The following is a 26734-nucleotide window of genomic DNA, read 5'->3' on the forward strand; positions in this document are numbered from 1 at the left end:
TCTGGCAGCCTGCCAGCGTGAAGTTAGCAATCCGGCAGTCCGGCGGGGTGAACCTAGCAGACAAGCAACGTGAAATTAGTAGTTTGGCTGCGTGACAGTCTGGCAGCGAGAATTGAGCAGTATGGCAACGTGCCAGTCTGGCAATGTGAACAAATGCAGACAGCAGCGTGGCGGCCTGGCAGGGTGAATTGAGCAGCCTAGCAGGGTGACAGTCTGTCAGTGAGAAATTAGTATAGTGGTAGCGTGACAATCTAGCAGCGAGAATTGAGCAGCCTAGCTGCGTGACAGTCTGGCAGTGAGAAATTAGTAGAGTGGCAGCGTGACAGTCCGGCAGCGTGAATTGAGCAGCCTAACGGCGTGACAGTCTAGCAGCGAGAAACATGTAGAGTGGCAGTGTGACAGTCTGGCAGCGAAATGAATTGAACAGGTAAGCGGTGTGACAGCCTAGCAGCGTAAATTGAGCAGCCTAGCGGCGTGATAGTCTGGCCGCGTGCATTGAGCAGCCTAGCGGCGTGACAGTCTGGCAGCGTGAATAGAGCGGCCTAGCAGCGTGAAAGTCTAGCAGCGAAAAATTCGTCGAGTAGCAGCGTGACAGTCTGGCAGCGTGAATTGAGCAGCCTAGCGGCGTGACAGACTAGCAGCAAGAAATAAGTAGAGTGGCAGCGTGACAGTCTGGCAGCGAAAATTGAGCAGCCTAGCGGCGTGACAGTCTAGCAGCGAGAAATAAGTATAGTGGCAGCGTGACAGTCTGGCAGCGAAAATTAAGCAGCCTAGCGGCATGACAGTCTAGCCGCGAGAAATTAGTAGAGTAGCAGCGTGACAGTGTGACAGCGAAAACTGAACAGCCTAGCGGCGTGACAGTCTAGCAGCGAAAATTTCGTCGAGTAGCAGCGTGACAGTCTGGCAGCGTGAATTGAGCAGCCTAGCGGCGTGACAGTCTAGCAGCGAGAAATAAGTAGAGTGGCAGCGTGACAGACTGGCAGCGAGAATTGAGCAGCCTAGCGGCGTGACAGTCTAGCAGCGAGAAATAAGAAGAGTGGCAGCGTGACAGTCTGACAGCGAAAATTAAGTAGCCGAGCGGCAGGACAGTCTAGCCGTGAGAAATTAGTAGAGTGAGAGCGTGTCATTCTGGCAGCGTGAATTGAGCAGCCAAGCGGCGTGACAGTCTAGGAGCGAGAAACTAGAAAAGTGGCAGCGGTACAGTCTGGCAGCGACGTGAATTAATTGAGAAGCCTAGCGGTGTGACAGTCTAGCAGCGTGAATTGAGCAGCCTAGCGGGGTGACAGTCTGGCAGCTTGAATTGAGCAGCCTAGCAACGTGACAGTCTGGCAGCGTGAATTGAGCAGCCTAGCGGCGGCACAGTCTAACAGCGAAAAACTAGTAGAGTGGCAGCGTGACAGTCTGGCAGCGTGAATTGAGCAGCCTAGCGGCGTGACAGTCTAGCAGCGAGAAATTAGTAGAATGGCAGTGTGACAGTCTGGCAGCGTGAATTGAGCAGCTTAGCAGCGTGACAGTCTAGCAGCGAGAAATTAGTAGAGTGGCAGCGTGACAGTCTGGCAGCGAGAATTGAGCAGCCTAGCGACGTGACAGTCAGTCTATCAGCGAGAAATTAGTAGAGTGGCAGCGTGACAGTCTGGCAACGAGAATTGAGCAGCCTAGCGACGTGACAGTCTATCAGCGAGAAATTAGTAGAGTGGCAGTGTGACTTTCTGTCAACGTGAACTCTGCAGACAACAGTGTGGCAGCCTGGAAGCGTGATTGTCTTGCAAATGTCATGGCAGTCTCAAAACACTTTGTTTTGCCATTTTAGCCGTATTCTAGTTTTACCTTACCATACAAGATCTTAAGTATATCTTAAGTTCGATTCCCTTGGCTTTTTATGAGGTTTAAGCAAAGATAATATGTGTGATATTTAATTAAATCAAATGTTTTTCCCCTCATATTACAGTTGGATTGAGACTGTTGACAGCGATGTCAAGACGCATTTTGATGCAATGCATCAACGATGCGGCTGGATAGGTTTTAGCGTGAATATATATTTGTAATCATAATTCGATTAAGGGTAAACGTAAGTTTGAATATTATCATAAGTGGTTGTAATAAGCAGGGAAAACGTTAAAAAATAAGGTAGTACGACCCTAATGGGCATCATTTCAAACTATAATCAGCTTGATAATTTATAAATGTGTATCATTTCCTGGATTCTAAAACAAAATTTAAAAGAGTTTTATTGTCAAATAACAATTTTAACTAAAAAACCCTTTCCCCCCATTTCAGATTTAAAAAAAAAATCACCCGAGAGACAAAAAATTCCTTTATTTCTTTTAGATTTCAACATTTTGGTAATAATTTGATATCAGAGTAACAAGTAATATATTTGCTTTCAGAAATGATACATTATTGACCGCTTAAAAATTGAAACATAGACATTTTAAAGCAAAATCAACAAGTTCTAGAAATATTCATGACCTGTTCGTTATAAGTTATGATATGTAACCGTTAGGTAACATTTTGCCAACAAATACAAATATTGTACTGTCTCATTTAAAAAAATAGAGTTGTAATTCTCAACCACCTATTTCAGACTGGCCAGAAAGTAATGAAATCTTTAAAAAAAACCCATCTATTTATATGTATAAATGTATATAAATACTTTTTAATACCAAAACAATATAAGCGTCTGTAAAAAAATGTGCTTATGAAAACGAAGAAAAAAAAATGTGCTTCTGAATGGATTCGAACCTCTACCTTGAAACCCTCAAAAGATTTATAGTCCTGTGAGTAACAACATAGGCTTAAGCATTAAAATTATAGAGTTTAAAGTGGAGGTTTTCATTACGCGTGTGCTACCTTAAATAAAACATGCATCCACCCACCCGAAATGTCCGTCAATTAGTCATTTTGCAGTAAATGTCTGCGGGACAATTATAAGTGTTCTGTGGAAACTATCTATACGCGTATGGTTAAAAAAAAATAAAGGTCACCTGGAATGAATCGACTGTTTCAGTAATAAATCAGAGACTTTTACCCTAAGTTTCGAATTATTTTTAATGCGCAGATTTTTTTCCCTTGACGAAGGGAAGTAACCCCTGCGACAATGCAAAGAAAGCGAATTCGTTTGTAGATAATCTTTAAAGTCGCCTGGCTTACATTTCTTTAACCATTGCTTAATTATTCACGGACATCAAAACGATTCCATTACAACATAGATTAAGAAAAATTGAAAGAACACTGTTATTGATAAGTATCTACATTTCTTACAAACTAAAAAGTATTTATAGACCCTTGTCATTTGAAAATTGTAAAACCTGTATCCATATAGACGCGACCTTCTGCAGCGCATAATAAGTGCAATACTGTCAAAGCCGACTTTTGTCAAAATTCTCTAGTCTGCCAAATCAACAGTCTTGTGCTGTGTGGATTTTTTCTAAATATGAAAGATTTAATAAAGAGGGTAGTTAGGCAAGATGTCATTTAGACTGTGTTAGTCCAAATCTAATTATTATAGTGTCTTAACAAATAAAATAATTCTCGTTTCGCCAGTTATATCATATGAAGTCAGAGAATTGCGATCCAGTAACAGTTACTCTGCAACATCCATACGCCGAAATTATCAGTAAAACCACCCGATATCAAATTATATCGGACGCTTTTGGGCAATAAATAATAAACAAGGAATTCTTTTTTCGTATGAAATAATAAAATTTGATTCTCGCGGGGTTTACGTGAAAACAGATATAAATTGTTCTTTCAAAAGCTGACGGCCATATTGGTTTCATCCTTTCCATCTGAACAGGGCCACTTTAGAAGTTTAAAATTCATTTTCATAATAATCTCTTTATATGCATCAGGCAGTATTGTTTCTAAAACCGGGTGTTTCTAGCATTCAATCAAATAGAAAGATGAATGAAATGAATATAAGCAACGCCTAAATGTTCAATTAAAACATAGAAAAGAATTGTTTATCTTGGTCTAAGATTGTGATATATTCCAGCGACTAAAATATATATTTCACGAGTGGCATAGCCACGAGTGGAGAATTCTCATTTAGTGTTCACGAGGTGAATTAAATTGCTATCTTACACTAACACAAACAATTTGTATTTTATTATATGCCTAAAATTGGATTAAAAAGCCATTTAATACCACTCTTTTAAATAAACGCGCCAATTGGTTTGCGCACGTATCGTCATTTCGGAAATGACGTCGTTGAAATTGTGTCCCAGCCCTGTGCGCGCCGATGCTTGATTTGGAACTGACAGCGGATTAACATTGCGAAACAGTGAAAACTATCAATTTCATATTAGTATTGTTAGAAATATCAATTTTGCTTCACTGATAAATCTCTATAAACCGAAAAGTATATAATAAATGGATGAAATTATACCATATGATGTAGAATAGTTTAGACATAAGTTAAATTGTTATCTTCTTAAGTCAATCAGATTCATTATTATAATATATACAATATTATTCCTTATATAACAAGAGCAGTGCATGTGAGTTTGTTTTGTGGTCACCAAGCCGGACTAGTGGGTTTCCTCCGGTTTACCCCACATCACAAGACTACACATCCGCGTAAAATCGCACCAACGAGAGGAATTTATATAATGTTGTTATAACTTGTTTCGCAATCGTTGTAAAATATATAAGTTTAAAAAAATCAATCGTCTTTACACAATGATCTCCCTTCACAAGCAGTTATCTCTGACACCTCATACGAAAACAGATGAATTTCTGCTTTACAAGTGTTGTTTAGAAAACAACCGTTTACACGTATTTATGCAATATTATATTCAAGTTCCATTCAACAACGTTGTTTTCCAACTGAAAACAAAAAGTTCCATTCTAATCAAAGATTGCTCGTACTGTTTGAATGACGTCACATGATTTTGACGACATCACATGCTTTCCGTCACGTCAGTGAAGCATGTACGGTCAAAGAAATTAACCGCTGTAGGGAAATTGCAAACAAACGTTGCTTTTCAACTCAAAACAATTAGTTCCATTCTTATCAAAGATTGCTTTTACTTTTTGAATGACGTCACGTGATTTTCAAAACATCGCGTGCTTTGTGTGACGTCAGTGATTATTTTACGGTCAATGTAAGTAACTGCTGGTCGGAGAATGCAATGAAAATATGACGACAAAACTATTGTAAAATTTTATTCAACTACTACAATAACATCAAATAAGATTTAAAAATAAATGTTTGGATTTAACAAAACTATCGTTGTACTACACCGATTAAAACACACACAAGTATATTATACATTAAAAGTCTTCACTAATATATAGATAATTTTCCTGAACAATCATAGGCAATTTACTGTTTGAATATCGCTAAAAATCACATAATGTAAGCTAGATGAAATCGAATTGAAAATGTATTAAGTACATGTAAACCCCAAAGTCATCAAACACACCCAGGATGATGCTTTAATTTCCCTCATGTAATAATATGTGATCCCCCAAAATACAACCATGATTGTCAGTTTGACTTGATGGGCTGCCGGCTAATATACTTGGCTGCCGGCTAATACATTGTCTGAGGATTATGCATTAGGCCGAAGTTTATACACTTGGCCACTAGCTTATACACTTGGTTGCTGGCTTATAAAATTGACTGCATGCTTATACATTTTGGCTGCCGGCTTATACAATAAGAAACTGTCAAATAGAATGTCTAGCCCAACCAATCTGGTACAAAACAATAACAAATAATGCTTATATACAAATACAAGACGACTGTTTGTTCCCTATCACATTTAAAACAATTTATTATCACAAACATATTTCAAACGGACAATTTCTTCAATATTTTTTTGCAAAATGGTGACCAATATAAACTGACATTTGTGGATTCAGGGACTAATTCTGAGTAAACTGCATGATAAAACTTAATGGCTAAGCATAATTTGAGGATATAAGTTGAATAACAATGAATATTGCCACAGAATGATGAATAGAATAAGGTTTAAGTGTCCATGGACAAGTTAATTTAAACTGATTGGATTGCATAATACATGTAAAAGATAAAAGACAGCTAATGACAGATCTTTTTGTATGCAATGAAGTTTTTTCTGATATAAACACTTAAATACAGAAAAACCCCAGGTACCTTCAATTATTAGTAATGATTTTGAATAATCTAAGCAAGGCAAAAGAGCTTTTTCTCCAGCCATATAAAACAGATTCAATATAATTATTCAGTATATATAAATGCTTTAAAAACAGAATTATTAAACAAATTTTAATAAATGAAAAAAACAAATCAGTTTTTTTGAAACATGCTGGAAAGTGTTTTCTTTGTATTTTGGCTATAAATAAAACATGACAGTGGTTATCGCACTATAACTATCATACACTCTTTATTTAAATGCACGCTAGTTATTGCATGTTACATGTTTAACAACGTCCTTCACAGCATGGAACAAAACAGTGACTTCTGCCACAACCCTCGTAATTCAAATTATACAGTGATTTCACTGACCCACTCATGTATTCAGTCCTTTTTTTGGACTTATTTTCACTGCCTTTTCCTTCCTAATTGGGATTTCTTCTTTTGGAAAAATACAAAATCATGCTAAAATACAGGTAGAAAATATAATAGCAAATATACATGTTTTTACTGTTTTATGCATACACTATCCTGTAGAAGAGCTAGTCTTATCAAGATTTTGTTTATTTTTTAATAATTCTTTGCTTTTTTATTCATCAACGGAACCTGTATATAATTAATTGGGAAAATATCATGATTTTATTTTTGGAAAATGAACAGTTTTTCGCAAGGGGAAACAGCCTATAGAAGGCAGTAAATTGCACCAAAAAAATAATCACTGGTATTATTTCATTAACTAAGATTGTGGATGCAATAATTAAAACTTAAATAACAATGACTTAGTTAATGAATACCTGGATGCTACCCAAGATATTTTCATTAATCATCTACTCAACAATAGTCAGGCAAAAAATGGACCTCTTCATAAATATTTTTTTAATCATGAAACATTCAATACAAACAGTCCTATACAAATCTTGACAGAGTATGCAAGCTACATGTATGTCACAACATTGTATGTAAAAGCCATCATGGAATGCATTGTAAGTAACTTTATATGGAATTTAATGGAATAGCACAATGTTCCTGCATTGTAGATAGTGATGATAGAATTACCTCCCTTGCATATCAATGATAATAACAATAATAGTGATATATTGCTGGCATCATGACCCTAGTTAATTTCATTTCTTGTACTGGGCCCATGAATACAAACAGTCTCAAATCTGAATCTATACTAAGACTGAGAAAAGCACTCTTATTAATTTAATAACAACAATTCTGTTAAGATTGATTTGTAATAAGGGACTATACTCTGTATTACTTATTTAATGTTTTTGTAAGAGTTATCCTTGTTTTCAATCAGAGTTATCTGTGCTTAGAGGAACTCTTCTTTGTAGAGATTTAGCTTCAATAAAACTAGCATGTGTGTTTCTGGTTTTGTGCTTGTTTAGCGTAATTAACAGTGGTAGCAGAGCGTGGTTGCCCAAGAAAAGAGTGTAAACAATGGCAACAAAGATAAATCCACCCAGTTTAACAAATGGGAAGAGCTATGAATTGTACAAACAGGAACTTTTGGCTTGGCGGGAAGTCACAGAATTGGTGAAAGAAAAGCAAGGAGTTGTGATTGCCTTATCGTTGCCTGAAAACCATGAACAACATATTAGAGAAAAGGTATTTGACCAAGTCAAGCTAGAAGACCTCAAGAAAGATGATGGTCTTGACATTTTACTAGTTTTTTTGGACAAACATTTAGCTAAAGATGATCTTAGTGACAGTTTAGAAAAGTTTGAAGAATTTGAAGACTATCACAGAATTGAAGGCCAATCCATATCAGACTACATAGCCCAGTTTGATTCGAAATACAAGAAAGTTGAGAAAAAGAAAATGGTCCTACCTCCAGAAATTTTAGCCTTCAAATTACTAAGAAAAGCAAACATAACAAAGGAAGAAAAAATGCTTGTGTTGACTGGAATGAATTATGAAGACAGAGCAAATTTGTATGAACAAGCGAAGAAATCTCTCAAAAAATTCAAGGGTGAAGTTGTAGAAGGGTCAGTAGGGTCTTTGACTAGCACAAGTGGTATAAAATTGGAACCAACATTTTTGGCTGAAAATGAAGAGGCATTGTTAGCTGCTGGATATGTTCGGGCTAAACCGAGGTACCAGCCAAAATTTGGTGGAAAACGTGGTGGCAAACAGGGTCAAGGTTACAACCGATCAAGTTTCAGTCGCGGAAAAGCCAATGACACTAGTGTGGTAAACAAGAAAATAAATCCTGTTGGATCGGATGGCCGGCCTCTTGTGTGTAGATCCTGTGGTTCATTTCGTCACCTGGTATCAGAGTGCCCCGACAGTTGGGAGAACCTTGCCAAAGTTCATGTCACAGAAGAAGAAAATGTGGTTTTGTTCACTGGTTACAAGCAAGACGCAGTGACACAGCTAGGAATTGATGCGAGAAAGTGTGCGGTATTAGACAGTGCCTGTAGTAGTACTGTGTGTGGAGAAATGTGGCTTAAGGACTATCTAAATTCACTTGATGAATCGGACAGACGGAAAGTTGAAACATGTGAGGGTCACAGGTTATTCAAGTTTGGTGGTGGTACAAAACTGATGTCAAAGGGAGAGTACAGCATTCCGGCAGAAATGGCTGGCAAGACAGTGACAATTAAAACTGATGTTGTTGATTCGGATATTCCATTGTTGTTATCTAGGTCAGCCATGAAGACAGCAGGTGTTAAATTGGACCTTGAGAATGACACGGCAACGGTTTTTGGCAAAGACTTGTCTCTGAATTTAACTTCATCTGGACACTACTGTATTCCAATTGACAAAGCTGAGAGCATACCGGTGGAGAATGTCTTCGTCACTTTGCAAGACAGCCAGAAGCAGCTGTTTAAACTACACAGACAGTTTGCCCATCCACCAACCAAAAGGCTCAAAGCGTTACTATGTGATGCAGGTGCATGGGAAGACGAATATGAAGATGAACTTAACAAGATAGTTCGAGAGTGTGACATGTGTAAGTTATATGCTAGAACACCGTCGCGACCAGTGGTTGGTTTACCCATGGCAAAAGTATTCAATGAATCGGTTGCAATGGACCTTAAACAGTGGAATGGTAAATGGATCCTTCACATGATCGATGTTTGGTCACGATATACTGTGTCAGTATTTGTTGAAAGAAAAAGACCTTTTGACATTATTGATTGCATGATGACTCATTGGGTTAGTGTGTATGGGGTGATGGCATCAATTCTCACAGATAATGGCGGAGAATTCAGCTCCGATGAAATGAGGGAAATAACATCGATTCTCAATGTACGTGTTTGTACTACTGCTGGAGAAAGTCCCTTTCAAAATGGCCTCTGTGAAAGGAATCATGCGGTAACAGACATGATGTTAACAAAACTAGAAGCTGAGAACTCGAATACTTCAAGGCAAACTCTGCTGTCGTGGGCAAACATGGCCAAGAATGCTTTGCAAATGTGGAATGGTTTTAGCAGCCACCAACTTGTGTTCGGGCAGAACCCTAATCTACCAGGTATACTTAAGGACAATATTCCTGCATTGGAGGGAACAACGTCAAGTGAAAAGTTTGCAAATCACCTAAATGCGCTTCATGGGGCTAGAAAGGCTTTCATTGAAACTGAGGCAAGTGACAGAATAAGAAGAGCCTTGCGGTCAAAAATAAGAGCATCCGAACAAAAATACAGCAATGGGGACTTGGTTTTCTACAAGCGAGAAGGAAAGGACAGGTGGCTTGGTCCAGGAAAAGTTGTCTTTCAAGATGGGAAGGTTGTTTTTGTGAGGCATGGTGGTGTATTTGTGCGTGTCTCACCTAATAGACTTGTTAACATTGAATCCAAAAGCGGTCCAACAGACAACAGCATACCAGAAAGCAGGTCATGTGAAGATCGGTGTTCAACTACAGTGAAGTGTGAAACTGATACTGATGGACAAAAGTTACAATCTATCTCTGAATTAGTTACAAACCAATTGGTTGTTGGCACTAACTCGGACAACTGCCAAAACAGAGTTGCACCCATAGTGAATACGGAGCACAGTAAGCATTTACCTGCAGGGTCAAAGATTCAATATGAACATGAAAATCAGTGGAAAACAGCTGAAATTATAAGTCGTGCAGGAAAGGCTACTGGAAAATATAAAAACTGGTACAACGTGAAAAATGATTCTGATGGCGAGCACAGTGTAAATCTTGAAATGGTTAATTGGAAGTTAATCGATAACACGAACAATACCTCGACCATTAGCAACAACTCTGAAGTTATGTGTTCTGAAAATAAATCTCTAGGAAATGACACATACATTGCACAGCAGACAGAACTTGAAAAGTTAGTTCAGTTTAAAACATATGACGAGGTTCCAGATATAGGGCAGAAAACCTTATCTACAAGATGGGTTATGACTCATAAAGATGGACAAGTGAAGGCACGGCTAGTAGTCAGGGGCTTTGAAGAACATAACATGACACAGAGTGACAGCCCTACCATTGGTAAAGGTGCAATGCGAATATTTCTAGCTGTTGCCGCCTTAAAGGGGTGGGACATCAAAACTACAGACATAAAAGCAGCTTTTCTGCAAGGGAAAGAAATTGAGAGAGATGTTTTTGTTAAGCCTCCAAAAGAAAGCTCTACTCCTCTGGGATATGTGTGGAAATTGAAGCATGGCTTGTATGGTTTGAAAGATGGTGCCAGACAGTTCTATTTAAGTGTGAAAGATGAATTAACAGCACTTGGGTTTGAAGAATGCAAGCTAGATCCAGCATTGTTCTGTTTGTACTCAGAAGGAGAGTTGCAAGGTCTGATCTGTTGCCATGTTGATGATTTCTTGCATGCTGGTGGCAAAAGTTTTGAAGGCAAGATGGAAAAGTTAAGAGACAGATTCACAGCACGCAAGACGGGAGAGAAATGTTTCAAGTACATCGGTTTCAACATGATACAGACCAAAGATGAAGTGAAAGTAGACCATACAGAGTATGTGAACAGCATAATGTTAGAGCATATGAAACCGGTCAGTAATGAGAACAGTGAAATATATTTAGATGAGGCAGATCAGACTAAATTACGACAAATAGTGGGAAAATTGAATTGGATTGTGCAGGGCTCAAGGCCAGATATGGCTTTTGAAATGATAACACTTAGCACCAAGTTGAAAACTGGGACAATGAGTGATCTGATACGGGCAAGGAAGACAATAAGAAGGTTAAAAGAGACTGAATCATTCCTGCTGTATCCAAAATTGGTGAACGACTCAAGCTTGACAATTGTTGTGTTTACTGATGCGTCATTAGGTAATATCAATGATGGAACAGGGAGTACATGTGCGCATATCGTTTGGCTGTTGGACAGAGAAGGCAACTGTTGCCCTATTTTTGGCAGGCCAACAAAATCCGACGGGTGGTGCGATCAACCATAGCAGCTGAAGCTCTTGGACTCCAGGAAGGAATAGAAGCTGGGATCTACTACCGACACATGCTGGCCCATATTCTTGGTGTAATGGAAATGACTATTCCAATAAACAATTTCATTGACAACAAGAGTGTACTAGAAGCTGTTTCTTCTACCAAACTTGTGGGGGATAAGCGTCTAAGAATAGACATTGCTGCCATTCAGCAGGAGCTGCAGCGCGGGGAGGTGAAGAACATCCACTGGGTCCCAGGGTCCTTACAGCTTGCCAATGTGATGACTAAACAAGGTGCACAGAGTGGTGAACTTCTTAGTGTGCTACAAAGTGGAAAAATGAATGAGGAAATTATGAAGTTTGTAATGTAAAGTTGAATTACATTAATTAAAAAAAAAAAAAATTGGAAATGACAAGTGAATAATTAATATTGTGGTTTGTTGTTGTTGTTTTTGTGTGTTTAATTAATATGAACCTGCACTTTACTCATAATCGTTTTATTTCATCTTATTTTGTTTTGTTTTGATGATTTTGTGCATATGCAAATGTATAGTATTTTGAACAGGAATAGTCTCATGAATAATAAGATTAATTATCTGTTTCATGTCAATGTATGTAATGAACAACATTTGTCATTTTTTTAAACTAGTAAACTTTTGTTTAAGTATGACATTTTCTATTATGTGTGTGTGCTCTAAATTAACTTTTGTAATTCATAATAAAAGACAGATGTAAATGTTTAAAAACAAGAAAAGAAAATATAATTAATGTTAAGATTGATTTGTAATAAGGGACTATACTCTGTATTACTCATTTAATGTTTTTGTAAGAGTTATCCTTGTTTTCAATCAGAGTTATCTGTGCTTAGAGGAACTCTTCTTTGTAGAGATTTAGCTTCAATAAAACTAGCAAGTGTGTTTCTGGTTTTGTGCTTGTTTAGCGTAATTAACAAATTCTTCTTTATTCCATTTGTCTTACAGAATAAACGTAAATGATTGTTCAATTAGCAAATTTCATCACTAAAACTCTACTAGAAAGAAAGTTCCAATTAAATAAACATTTGCAGTTTTGCAATTTGAGTATGAACCCAAACTTGAAACTGTATGTAAACATGGCTCCTGGTCACACATTGCTTAAATTGTTCCCCTTGTATATACAATAAGATTGATATTGCTGGTGCCATAATGTTGTTACCTCCCTTCCTTGTCTCGGTCACGCATGGCTCAAGTTATTCCCCTTGTATATACAATAAGAATGAGATGCCTGAAGCCAAGACATTGTTACCTCCCTTCCATGTCTTTGTCACACATGGTTTAAGTTATTCCTGTTGTATATACAATAAGAATGAGATATGACTGGTGCCATGATGCTGTTACTTCCCTTCATTATACTGTTCATGCATTGCTTTTTATTATCTCCCTTGTATTGTCTTATTATCTACTGTGTATATACAATAATAATGAGATATTGCTGGCACCCTGAATTGATTACATCCCTTTCTTGTACTGGTCACACATCACTCCATGGATTTCCTGAAACAAGATCAACAAATTTAACTTCAAATTCAGATTTTTATAGAATAATTTCTTAACTTGTTTATGAGTTCAATTTTTAAAGGTAAGACCATTATTTCAGTTGTTTTTAACTAATGAATAATGTATAAAGCATAACAAAGGTCATGTTTGACTAAATACATAGATATTGAAATAAATGTCTAAAATAATCTATATCAATAGAATAATTTCTTGTCTAAGGACAAAGATAAGAATGATATTGAAAACAGCACTGGCAACCACAATACATATACCAGTCATCGAAATTAGTCTTTTGCATCAACAAGCTCCAATTCATACAGTAATGCTTGGCATTACATTTTAAACAAGCCCTGCTGTATAAAGCCCAGAAGTGCAGGGCTTGCGGGCTTTGTGCTTATTTCGACCACTGATAAAAAATTGAGTACCCAATACCTTACTTCTCATAAAATTCGAAACCTTCAGGGTTTGATCATTGCCTATCAATAAATGAACTATGAATCCACTCATAATCTTACCCGATCTGTTTTACTTTCCATTCTGCAGCAAACTACTGTACTCCTTTAAAGACAAAGAGTGGGTGTAAAAGAAATACAGTACACATACATGTAAGAGTTAGGCAGACTACAGGGAACCATTTCATTCAAGGATCTTAGTCATCGTTTCACAAAGTTTAACCTTAATTGTGGGAAAACACAGATGGCAACAAGTTAAGTGTTGTTGTTTCCTCAAGTGTGTTTCAACTTTAATACTGGCTTAAATTCAGTTAAAAATATAATTATCGTCCTTGTCATGCATGTCCCTTTTGTCTCAGTCAACATCTGTACAAAGTTTCGTTTGAATAGTTTCACCATTTTTTGCATTGACAAAGGTTGAAGAATTCACACAACAACAATAGCAACGAGGCTATGACCTTGATACCTTGGAAAAGAGACTAGCTAAAATGCACAGAGTGAGATTAGGAAGAGCATCAAAGAGTCTCTTTTTACTTTATCCAAGAATTATTTTTTTTAGTATAATTATCAAGAGTCTCATTTTATTTTATCAAGAGTCTCTTATTAGTATTTCAAGAGTATCTGTTACTAAATCAAAGAGTCTCACTTTTCAATATCAAAGAGTCTCATTTTTCTATATCAAAGAGTCTCTTTTTTTACTATATCAAAAGCCTCTTTCTACTATACTTCTTGTACTTTATCAAATTTTTAGCATAATTATCAAGAGTCTTTTTAAAACAAAGATTATCTTTTTACAGTATCAAAGAGTCTCTTTTTAGTATATCAAGAGTCTCTTTTTACTAAATCAATTAGTCTCTTTTAACTCAAGTAGAAAGGCTTACTACTTCTTAATTAAGTACTAGGAGATGGCCAGAATTTAGGCCTAAACAGTTTGTGATTATATATCTATGTCTAATTTTTTACTTGCACCCTTACAGAATATAAGTTTTTTTTCTAAGCAAATAGACTGCATCAATGGGGAGAGTAAATGTCTTCAGATAATTTTAGCAACTACAAGTTTATACAATATACAATGTTCTCAATTGATATGATTATTACCACCTTGATAATTACATAATTTGTTTTACAAAATAGTGTACTGAATCCAAGCTCAGGTTCATTTGTGTGTCCAGATTAACATATGACTAATACATGTAAATCTAGCCATTGGCTTATCCATTACGAATATTTATATATAGGTGGTACAGCAATCGGTAACAATTTATCTGAATAAAAACAATCTAATTATGGAGTCAGGGAAACAGAGATTTATGTGATATATAAGACAGCTGAATTAACTTACTGCTGACAAAATGCCTTTGAATTTCTCGTAGGCTATATCTAGGTTATCGTTGACGATGATGTGGTCATATGCCCCTGGCACTTTGGCTGTAAAATAGCATCATTTTGATCATGAGCATGTTTAAAATTCTTCAGGCTACACTGATATATAATCTCAAAAAAAGACATAATTTTTATAAATCTTTGCAAAATGGGTGTGAAACAGAACTTCTTAACTTATGTTGATTTCCTAACTTAAGTATATCTTTAGTCATATGAAATAAAAACTTAAGAATTTCTAAAAAATACATAAAGGTTAAAAACACTTATAAATTTCTTTTAATTTGACTTTGAAAGTTTTAAGAAATTGATTTAAGTTAGGAAATGACTTTAGATGCTTCATGAATATCGCCCCAGTACTAAAAGTATTTCATATTTTATAATACCATAATCCATGGCCTCCTGTACGGAATCCAATCGTTTCTTCAAACTTTCCTCAGTCTCTGTACCTCTGCCCCGCAATCTCGCCTCCTGGTTAATATAGAAAACAGTTGATTGAAATTAAATTGAATTTAATCCCTGAAACTTTTGTGACTCATTTATAAATGCTGAATTCACAAATAGAAGTTTTCCAGAGAGGTACTCCCCACGCAACCTGACACACATTTACACGCACCTGAATCTTAAAGATGCACTCCTATTCCCAAATAAGATTTACCACAATTAATACAATTGTTTGATATACCAAAAATGATGAGTACATGTCAAAAACAATGGTTCTTATGAAGGATACAAATTACAGAGGTTAATTTGAAAGAAAGGTGCAGAAAACACGGTATTTCTACCTTGTGAGACTACACTAACGTAGATCAGAGTAAATATTTTATCACTCACCAATCATTAAATATTTTTGCGTATTCATTTTTGTAAAACGCGGTTACAATCTTGTTATCAGTAATTAATATTTTCTATAAATGCATTATTCAGTAAGTAGTTAAAGGTGAATCACTAAAAATTTATGTTTGTTATACATGTGTATGTATTGATTTTAAACTAGAACTGTAAGCCATAGGCTAACGAATACCCCCCACCCCTCCATGTCTAGGTTGTTTGCCCTGGAGTTAGGCCGGACAAAGCTAATTTTGCCTACAAGGGGAGATAACTCCAGTCAGGGTCATGTGACCTTTACCAAATTCACAGAGGCGAAAGTTTACAACATGGCCATTAATTTCTGAAAGTTTGATAAAGATTTGTTGAATAATAACAAAGATGAATCCCGGACAGGGCTTATTTTGCCTACTTTAACACATCAAGGGGAGATAACTCCAGTCAGGGTCATGTGACCTGTACCAAATTCACAGAGGCGAAAGTTTACAACATGGCCATTAATTTCTGAAAGTTTGATAAAGATTTGTTGAATAATAACAAAGATGAATCCCGGACAGGGCTTATTTTGCCTACTTTAACACATCAAGGGGAGATAACTCTGGTCAGGGTCATGTGACCCGTACCAATTTCACAGAGGCGCAAGTTTACATCATGGCCATTAATATCTGAAAGTTTGAAAAAGATTTGTTCAATAACGACAAAGATGAATCCCGGACAAAAAAAAAACGGACGGACAGACGGACAGACAGACAGACGGACAACCCGATTCCAGTATACCCCCCCCAAACTTTGTTTTGGGGGGTATAATAAGAGTGTCACTTTAAAATGTAGATGACAGCCCTACGTAGGGGGAATCCAAGGTGTGTGGTTTTGATGAGATTCAAAAAACAATATTATTTTTTGGTACTTGGTAACGTACCTTTTGGGAATTATAGGGGGTATCCAACATAAAGCTAAAAGCTTTAACTAATACCATAACTAACCAGCGCTTCTATGCTAGGTGGCTGTACAAAGATGTATCTTGCATTGAAGTCCGTCTGTTTGATGTTCTTTACGCCGTTTATCTCCACATCTAGGATACAAATCTTCCCTGATTTTTGGACCTTTTCAACTGCCATTTTGCTGTAATTAAAAAATCATACATAATCACAGTTAAGTCACTAAAGCTGCACTCTTACAGATTGAAAGGTTTGACAACTTTTTTTTATTTTTTGTCTTGGAACGAGCTAATTTATGTGAAAATTTAGTTATAAAACATTAATTTTGGAACGGAAATATGAAAATCTGCAATCTGATCTTTTGTCAGCAATCTTTTATCACTGGTTTGCATATATTTACGCAAACATGCTCATTCCAAGACAAAAAACAAAAAAATAAAATTAAAATAAAAGTTGTATAAACGGTAAATCTGTGAGAGTGCAGCTTTAACATTTTGGACCTTTTCAATTTATATTTAAATTTATTTTATTTATACATTATTCACAATTCAGTCATAGAATAACCTGTTTTAGAAATAATACATTCAAACAGCCATACAGATATATCCTATTATAAGTACATGCATTATAACTTACATTTGAAGGTTTTGCACAGATACTTAAAGCAAATTAAAATCAATAATCCTCTTAAAATATCAAAACATTTTTTTTTTACATTCAAATTGGGAATATCAAAAATATATAGATCTAGCATCTATTTAAGGAATGAATTGCAGGACTGATGTCATAATCGGGGTATGAAGGCAGTTGGGCTGGTTAAAATGTGAAGGACTCCACACATACTTCGGAACACACAGCCCTTGGAACTGTGTTTGTATCCCCGATAATGACATCAATCCCCCCAATTCATTACTTATATTTACACCAATAGTTCCTTATTTCATTCAAGAATTGTGATGATTTGCAATCGAAACATATCCGAAGATGTTTTGTTCATTGGAAAATATTCACAATTGCAGCAAGGAAATTCATTTAAGGAATGGAAGTAAACATAGACAAATAACATTTAGAAAAATAGCTTAACAACATGAGGGTGTACCAGTGTTAGACCAAGAAAGTTTAGTATAAATCTTATTTACCTTGTACCATATCGGTTCCCAGAAAACTGTGCGTGCTCAAGGAAACCACCTTCTGCCATCATTTTTTCAAACTTTTCTCGATCAGTAAAATAATAATCTGAAATAGAAGATTTGTCAAAATAAATATGGCTGCACTTCTAATTATTTTGTATTCCTCATTGTTCTGTTCCTTATTTTTTAGTCCACAATGAAAGCTATCCATCATGTTGTTATGTTCATGAAGAATGTTTAAACATCAAAATCGTACAAAAATGACCAAAACATATGCATGTTTGCCAGAATATGCTGTCCAAAGAATCCAGTTATTACAAATGTACAGTCAAACCCAGTTGGCTCGACGTCCCTTCGCTCAAATTCCTAGTTGACTTGAAGAGAATCTACAGGACTTGGGAATTCCAGCCAATGGGGTTCGACTGTAAATTTGATTATCTGTATGACATAACCATGCACTTCTACCTGATTAATAACCAGTATTAGAATGTTTGTGTTTATTCGAAATTCCCAATTCCTGACCCCATTCCCCATTGGAAGGACCCTGACCCCATTCCCCATTAGAAGGACCCTGACCCCATTCCCCATTGGAAGGACCCTGACCCCATTCCCCATTGGAAGGACCCTGACCCCATTCCTCTGAAGACAGATCTAAAACTTAAAGCTCTTACAATAACATGATTGAGAATCGAGTGATAGTATTCACGAATATAATAAAGGGGGGGGGGGCAGCAGTTGAAATAAGCACAATTCTGCAAGCCCTACACTGGTAAAATGCTATCCGGGCTTGCTCAAATTCTAGATTTAATATAGCAGCGCTATTTGAAAAATTTGATGCAAAGCAATTTAATTACGGTAAAGGAATTCAGGCTTGTTTATACAAAAGTCTTATTTTGATGACTGGGTCTGCTCAACTTTTAGAAGAAAAATGTGTATTTAAAGATTTATTACCTTAACAGATAACGCAGTGAGCAAAATAAGCATATTAAAACCTTTGGAATCTTTTTTGTTGCTGTGAACTGTGTCATTAGGTCTGGAAAGTCAAAAAAGTTTCTTGACATTTAAATGGTGATGGTGATGATTTGTCAATATCAAGACACCCTTTTATCAACTTTCTGGGCATATCAACACCATTCTCAGCAATAAAAAAGGGTACCGGTTGAGACATTTAACATACATTCTAAGACCATCATGTTAAAGGCCTAGTTTAAGGAATGTTTGGCATGACAATCCCCTGCTGTGCATCTCCTGGTTACTGCACTGATGTCACAGTAGGGGCCAATTTCCTGTTAATTTGTTAAATGGCTCAGGGCCATTTAGGGTCCATTTCTATAATAAAACCTCCAAAATTGCACTGCAGGATATTCAGATCAGAGATCTGATAAGACAATTAGACTACGATCAATACACAGAGGTTGTGTACAATACACGTTTTTTTGGGAGGGGGGGGGGGGTCACTTATAGGATCAAACTTGGCCTTTAATTAAAAGGATCTTTTGAATTGCACTTATTTTTTAAACTTTATTATTTCAAGCTTTTGCTAACTGATAAACCAAGCTCATGTTTGAATCGAGAGGGAATTTCGCAGTTGAGAAACAAAGAAGTTTCCCCTTCAGGCAATTTCCAGCACTGTTTAAACACAGCCAAACATCAAAGCATTGTTTACATCTCTTGAGACTTGCTAATTAGACCTAGGTATAGATCTACAAAAAAAAACCTGCTTTTATAAGATCTAACTAGATAATAACATAATGGCATGGCAACGATGATGTGAATTGTGAAATCAATACGAAACTTAAGATAATTAGCGTTTATTTCTTGTATGTGAAATAAAGTCTGTACATAACTTTTTTTATCATTACAAGATACAAGAATCTTTATTTAAAGTCGGGTATGTGTTAACAAGAAACATTAGCTCATTGAGCTGTTTTTTCCGACATGAATAACAAACATACATAACATATCAAATAACAATAACAATGAGCTTGTGACCTGGAAATAAAAGTACATATGTTAAAATGAACACATATTGGAGCATGCATACAAATACAAATAAGAAAATAGGATTAGAGCATGACATGAACAGTGATAACACCAACAAGTTTTCCCGGCTGTATGGCCAGTCCACACGCGCATGGTTCCACTAGTTGGTATACCACTGTAAAATGGTTAGTTGTTTCAATGGTATGGCTTAAAGGGTAATCATATACATTGATTTCAATGCTATTATTGTCACGTATTTCTGACATGTATGAGATTTGGAATGAACTTGAAAACTTTGTTGATTATATTGTTTGGATGCAAAATGTGAAAATCAGTTTTTAATACCAATGGTGATACATGTACAGGGTTCGAATTTAGACTCGCATACTCGCAAAATTTGGAAATTGCGAGTGACTTTTATTCAAGCTCGCAAAATTCTGCGAGTGGCTTTTTCTAGACCACAAAATGTTAAAAGGAAAGAAAAATAAACATGAACTTAATTCCGCTATGTAGTCGAGTGTAAACAGCCTGTAAGTGGCATGTTAACACTACCGGTATAAGGAAGACAGTACGGAGTCTCGCTCTAGAAGGTTTTCAAAAATAGAACAAATACGGAAAAGGCCGAGTTTTATCTCGAATCTTTCCGAGATGCTCGGAGGCGTGCATAATACAAAGTTAATACGAATGACGTAATCACCTACTTTAATTATTGGCTAAATTTAGCGCTTTCGCGCACTATATGTAAACCCCATCATCCTTTGAATATATTTCCGCCCAACTGTCAAAATGAATAGACTTCGTTGATCGATATATTTCATGGTCCAAAGTATCCACGCTACATTTACTGTTGCTTTTTTATATTTTAGATTTATTATTTTATTGTTTTTAATACTTATAGACTTAATGAAATCTGTAGCGTGCTTGTCGAATGGGTATTAAATTACCTGATGGCGAGGGTAAAAATACAAAGTGAACAATGTCAAATTATTGGACAGCTTTGTTATCAAAAAGCTGCCAGCATCAGATGAGTCTTTCCATAACCTCCAAATAGAATAAGCCATCAACAAGTTCTAGTAGTCGAGTCACTCAAGATTGATACTTTTTAATATTCATAATATGTCTTCGGTGTTAATTTCTACTTTAATTAGACAATATTATAAGGGAATAAAGCAAATAATAAAATTGCAAGTTGATTTTTCATTTTGCGAGTTGGCTCAAAATGCACTCGCAAAATTTTCTGAGTGTTCCTCAAAGTTAAATTCAAACCCTGTAATCAAATGTATCGAAGGATGATTTCATATTTTCAGATTATTAATGTAACTTTTGTCACCTTGATGCAAGAAAACAATAAGAGTAGTGCATTTCAGTGGCATTTATTGATTTCTTGCAACACGGTGACGGTTTTTAGTATTAATTCTATGATTTTATTTCCAGGTCACAAGCTCATTACGTTTTTGATATATGTTACGTATGTTTGTTATTCATGTCGGAAAATAGCTTATGTATCTTATTATCATATACCTGACTTTAAATAAAGATTCTTGTATCTTGTATGGGTCGAAAATGCTTGGAAAGGTTTTGGTATTTAAATGTAACATACATATGATTTCGTGATTGTTCAATGACTACTCTTGTAGCCTCAAATCGTATGTATACCTTTTCCATCCTCCTCCCCGGGTCTTGGCTGCCTTGTGGTATCTGTAAATATTAGATAAAATATTAAAGGCAAACCACAATGCTGTTACAAGGAATGTGGACACTGGACAGTCTCATGCATAAGATGAATTTCATCCATCACTGATTTAAATATTTGAGGCCCTAATTGTTGATTTATTTTAGTTTTCTAAATCAATGGTAACAGCAGTATTACCAATAAGTTTCTAATTTGTTTTCATTAAGCAATGGTAACAGCAGTGTTTCCAATAATTTTCTAATTTGTTTTCATTAAGCAATGCAGCAGTGTTGCCAATAACTTTCTAATTTGTTTTTATTAATCAATGGCCACAGCAACATTGCCAATAACTTTCAAACATTAGTTATACAAATATATTTTCTCAGGGTCTCAATGAATTATAGTCATGAAATCACTACATGTATGTTAACAGTATACACTGATTTCATTTCATATTAGAAGGAAACCCAGCCTCACATATTATAGCTCAGGAAATCAGCTGTTTTATGTATCAGTGGGTGGTACCTTATAATAACTACCAGAATTTAAGGCTTAAGTAAACAACTGAACATATAATTATATGTATAAATCATTTTCCTTTTTTACTTTTATTTACAACAACACAAAAACCTGCAAGCACTGCCAAATGCTTTCCGCGTATACTCAAATTTCAATTCCCAACCAAAACACATCAAAGAGAGATTTACACTTACGAGATACACTGAACTCAAAGCACCCTTGGTAGTCCTTGAAGAGCCTCTGAAGCAGGGTACTCTTGCCACTTCCTGACGGTCCACTGATAACGATCGGTCGTATACTTGACATTGCCATGTCTGATAAAATAAAGAATTTTGTTGATACAATCAAAGTAACATTGCCGTATAGTTAACAGACAAAATTAAATAAGGGTTAGATCTCACGAAAAGAAATTGTTTCTATTACAAGTACAAGTTACTTGGTGTGTCATTGTTATGATGGTTATGTACAATGTTTTTGCAATGTAAAAATGTTGCCACAATAATGGGTGCTCAGGAAAAACAATATTTAACTTTGACAACCTCAAATTTCCTGAACTGTCAGCTGTAAATGATTTAATCGCATGCCAAAAGTTTTTAAAAATAATTTAAGCTTAAATTCCAATTTTCATTCACAAACAGGAAATCATTCAATTTGAATACATGTAAACATAATGCTTATACCCAGTCGGTGTTACAGATATCAATACACTGTACACTCAACGAGTTAGACCCACTTTCTGTTTCCCTCCGCGTATTTTCGCTATCGCAGCAAACACTATGAATTTATTCCTGTCCACATTCCTCGGAGTTTGAACTTAAGGCTCTCTGAGGGTGATCAGTCGACCGAAGAATTACGGACGCGGCGTTCCTCGGAGGGGTAAACTCCGCAAAACTATGCGGACACCTGATAAGAATCTAAGCTTAACTTATTTTTTTATTAAAAATTTCAATCGATTATGACGGCTCCTGTAAATTGCTATTATTCCTTTTCCTCTGCCCAATTTGCATGAAATTAGCTAACCACAAGAATGCAGTCGTATTTCACTTTTTGCACATGCATCTTATAAACATGTTTTTTACTAATGACTGAATTCATTGATAAACACATTTCCGAAAAAGGCTAGGTCACTTCTTTTTCCGAAAATCAGGAGGTCAAACATGCGTTCAAAGTTCAAAGCGCATGGTTGAAGGCCTTCTTGCCTAGTTTTCTGTGGAATATTCCCTAAAACGTCATAGCTATTTTTAACCACCAATAATAAACAGTATATTCCCTATATTGTATTGATCACGCACGCATGGTTCAGAATTGTGTAAAATATCGGCTGTTTTATGGTGCAATACAATTAGTGGCAATACATGTACATCAATGATTCAGTGTTAACTATTAACAAGTCAAGACAATATTTAATTGGCGTTTACGGACACAAATTCAAATTAAAGGCTGGTAAGAATCTTGTACGATTTACAATGTATACATAAGCATAAAAAACAAATAACTTCTAAACAAGAATGATTTCTTGCTTATCTGATTAGACACGGAGTTCCCCCGCGGGGTAATAAAACGGACGATTTTCAATGCTATCATTCATATTAAACTCGGCAGTAAACCAGCCACTCGGAGGAACTTGGTGGGATATGAGCGAGGGAAACAGTTTTAACCGCGGAGGAAGTCGGCGATCATCCTTCAGAGTGACCGAGGAAAGAGGGTCTAACTCGTTGAGTGTACTGTAAAGAATGACACATTTTAATTTTTTTACAACATAGGAAGCTGGAACTAATAACAAATCCTTCTCCCATTAGCTCAATTTAAATGCTTTTCCCTCAAGTAATATTAGGGCCAAAGCCTCAAATGCATTTTGAAATATTTGGGATTATCAATTTAACCTTTAAATAGCTTCTGGAATCATAAATTTAGTACAGCTTAGAGTCGCTGAACTGCATTAACCAATGAGTTCATGACAGGGGGAAGGGTTTGATGACACGAGTCTGCAAAAACAAAAATTCTCCTTCCTATGGTGTCTATTTGTATCGACATATTAGTAATAAATAAATGATTATCTGTATGATTCATAATTAGTTGCTACTCACAAAGTCACCTAAGTAAACTTAGGTAAATAGTGCCTAGAAGTGGACATGAACCAACAACTGCCAGAACATTAGAATGATAATCTACTAATAATATTGACTGTGCTGAAGGTGTGGCTGGTTCTTACCCACACACCTTATGGTTTTAATTATTAAAAATTAAGAAAGATCCAGGAAGTTCTGCCTTTTAATCATTTCACCAGTTAAAATCACAAGAAGAAAACTGCACTGGGTGTGGGGATTAAGTATTACCACAAGAACACTAGCACAGTGCTCTTCAGCTAACCTTAGACAGGGCAGCTGGTTCTTACCCTAGGCCTAGCCCAAATAATTGTTCAGGTTTTTTTTACAATTTTTTGTATATGACAAATCCTTCAGTTAGGGATAAGAAGAATTTCATATTAAACATTATTTTAAACTAGTTTTCACCCACACACTACAGGTTAGTCACACGTAGATATTTAAGTCAGAGTGATAATTTAACCCCAACATGGGTTTTGCCTGACGAAGAAACACCAACCTTTGACTAATGAGTCAGGTTAATGGTGTAGACATTGTCCACAGCGACCAACGTAAACAAATTTGTACAAAAAATATTAAAATAATACCCATTTAAATTGCGAACAATTATTATTGTCATTGATTGATCATGTTCAAAAACACATTAAATTAATTGTTTCTTTATCCGCCTACCTGAATACGTCCGCACTCGCTGAAAAAACTGAGTTAGTCCACGCATGCAAGCGTTCGTTTCGTTTCGTGTTGACAGTTTATCGATTTCTAAAATATGATACCGTAATGATCTCTGTGACAGTCAAATCGGTATTTATAGAATCGGTCAAGGAATCTTAAATTGCTTGAATGTCCTGTGGCCGGCTTCTAGTGGATCTTTAAAAGCCAAAAAATATATATATAAAAAAAGACTGACTGTCATATTCCCGTTATTTTGATTAATAAATATATAACAAATAATTAACTACATATCCCCTAACAATAAAAAGAAAGAAAAAACTCCACCAGTCTGTAAAATATAAGTAATTATACTAGTAAAATTTTGTAAATAAACCATAGAAAAGAAACATAATATTATACTGTATTGTCATTTTAAAATCAGTTATGACTGATTTAAGATCTGATGTGAGCTTTTTTTTGTAAATAATTGTACCAATATTTCTACAAAAATATATTTTGGAAAAAAGAGAAAGAGGGTACCAGTCTACCTACATGCAGCTTTTTGATAGCTCCCTTTATCATTATGTTACTTCTGACTGGGAGTAGGATTCCAGACTTTGAGCGACTTGGCAAAAACAAAAACAAATGTGCATTATACGTGAAGTAATTACAGCTCGTTCTTTTGCACTCTTTTTAACTGAAATCGGAAGTAAAACTACATATCAAGCTGCTATCTTTGAAGGCCAAAACAACTTGTCTGATTAATTTCAGTGAAGACTTTAAAGTTTCATTTTTCTACAACACAAAGACCTTTAAAATGACACCAATACAATATCTGCACTCAGGGAAAAAACAATCACATCACAAACACCTCCGAGATTAAATATGTTTTTATCTTAATTGACTGTCTTTCGGCCTGGCGCAGCATGGATTTCTTGAACAACGGTGCTAAACTTCAAAGTGAGTGAATTTTCTAAGGAAAAATGCGACATACATTTTTATTTTTTGAAACATTTAGTTTTGAACTAAATATACGGAAATGTATAGTTGTGATATACGTGAAACGCTACAAATGACATGGGGTTTTCCAATCTGAAGTGTACGGTTGCCACAGTATACAAAGAAGCGTTTAGGGAAATGAATTACTAAGTAGTCGTGTATAACCAGATTATAGCCACACATAAAAAAGCCATCCATCTGACATAAGTACCGACTGATAACTATCAATACGGGGGCTGTACCGGATAGTAATTTCCTTCAGCCTACATAATTATGAACATGACAACAGAGCTAAAATTAAAGATGCACTCTTACTCTCAAATAAGATTTACCACAATTAATACAATTGTTTTGATATACCAATAAAGATGAATAAATGTCGAAAACAATGGTTGTTATGAAGGATACCGAGTTTAATTTGAAACAAAGGTGCAGAAAACATGGCATTGCTACCTTATGAGACGGAAGTAGATCGCAGTAAATCTTTAAGCACTCACCAATCATTTATTTATTTTTGCGTTCTCAGATATTAGATAAACGGTTACAATGTTGTTAGGGTATAATCGTACCATTACATAAGAAAGGTGATAAATCGGATGTTAAAAATTATAGAGGTATAACATTGTTAAGCAATTTTGAAAAACATTTTACATGTGTACTTAATCAGCGAATAACTAAATGGTGTGAAGAAAATAATGTAATTTCTGATGCACAGTTTGGTTTTAGAAGAGGCAGGTCTACAGTCGATGCAGTGTTTATTCTTCAGTCAATTGTGCAAAAAATACGTTAACTTAAATAAACGGTTGTATTGCTGTTTCATTGATATGAAACGTTGTTTTGATTCCATATATCTCAGTGCGCTATGGTTAAAGTTGTATAAATCCAATTTAGATGGTGAAATATTACGTATTATACGCAATATGTATCGGTCAGTAAAGTCCTGTGTAAAACACTGTAATAGCTATTCAGACTTTTTTAATATAGCAGTAGGCTTAAGGCAAGGAGAGATACTTTCCCCGATTATGTTTTCATTATTTGTGGAAGACTTAGAATTGTA

The 26734-nt window shown here is 35.8% G+C and overlaps 1 protein-coding gene across 2 annotated transcripts; it reads right to left on the reverse strand.

The window, feature by feature from the left end:
- Positions 1–12322: 12322 nt before the first annotated feature.
- LOC128240709 (guanylate kinase-like) lies at positions 12323–24781 on the reverse strand. Of its 2 annotated transcripts, XM_052957476.1 has the most exons (9): positions 24700–24781; positions 22117–22236; positions 21388–21429; positions 17758–17854; positions 16664–16802; positions 15239–15323; positions 14815–14900; positions 13536–13578; positions 12323–13017 (listed from the first exon to the last, which is right to left on the reverse strand). In XM_052957476.1, the coding sequence occupies exons 1-8, from the start codon at positions 24743–24745 to the stop codon at positions 13546–13548; spliced, it is 648 nt and encodes a 215-aa protein (XP_052813436.1). In that variant the 5' UTR covers positions 24746–24781; the 3' UTR covers positions 12323–13017; positions 13536–13545. The 2 variants fall into 2 exon arrangements, with proteins under 2 accessions (XP_052813436.1, XP_052813435.1); XM_052957475.1 differs by lacking the exon at positions 13536–13578.
- Positions 24782–26734: the final 1953 nt, after the last annotated feature.

This window comes from Mya arenaria, chromosome 7 (genome assembly GCF_026914265.1).
Source record: "Mya arenaria isolate MELC-2E11 chromosome 7, ASM2691426v1".
In the NCBI taxonomy this organism is placed as follows: domain Eukaryota; kingdom Metazoa; phylum Mollusca; class Bivalvia; order Myida; family Myidae; genus Mya; species Mya arenaria.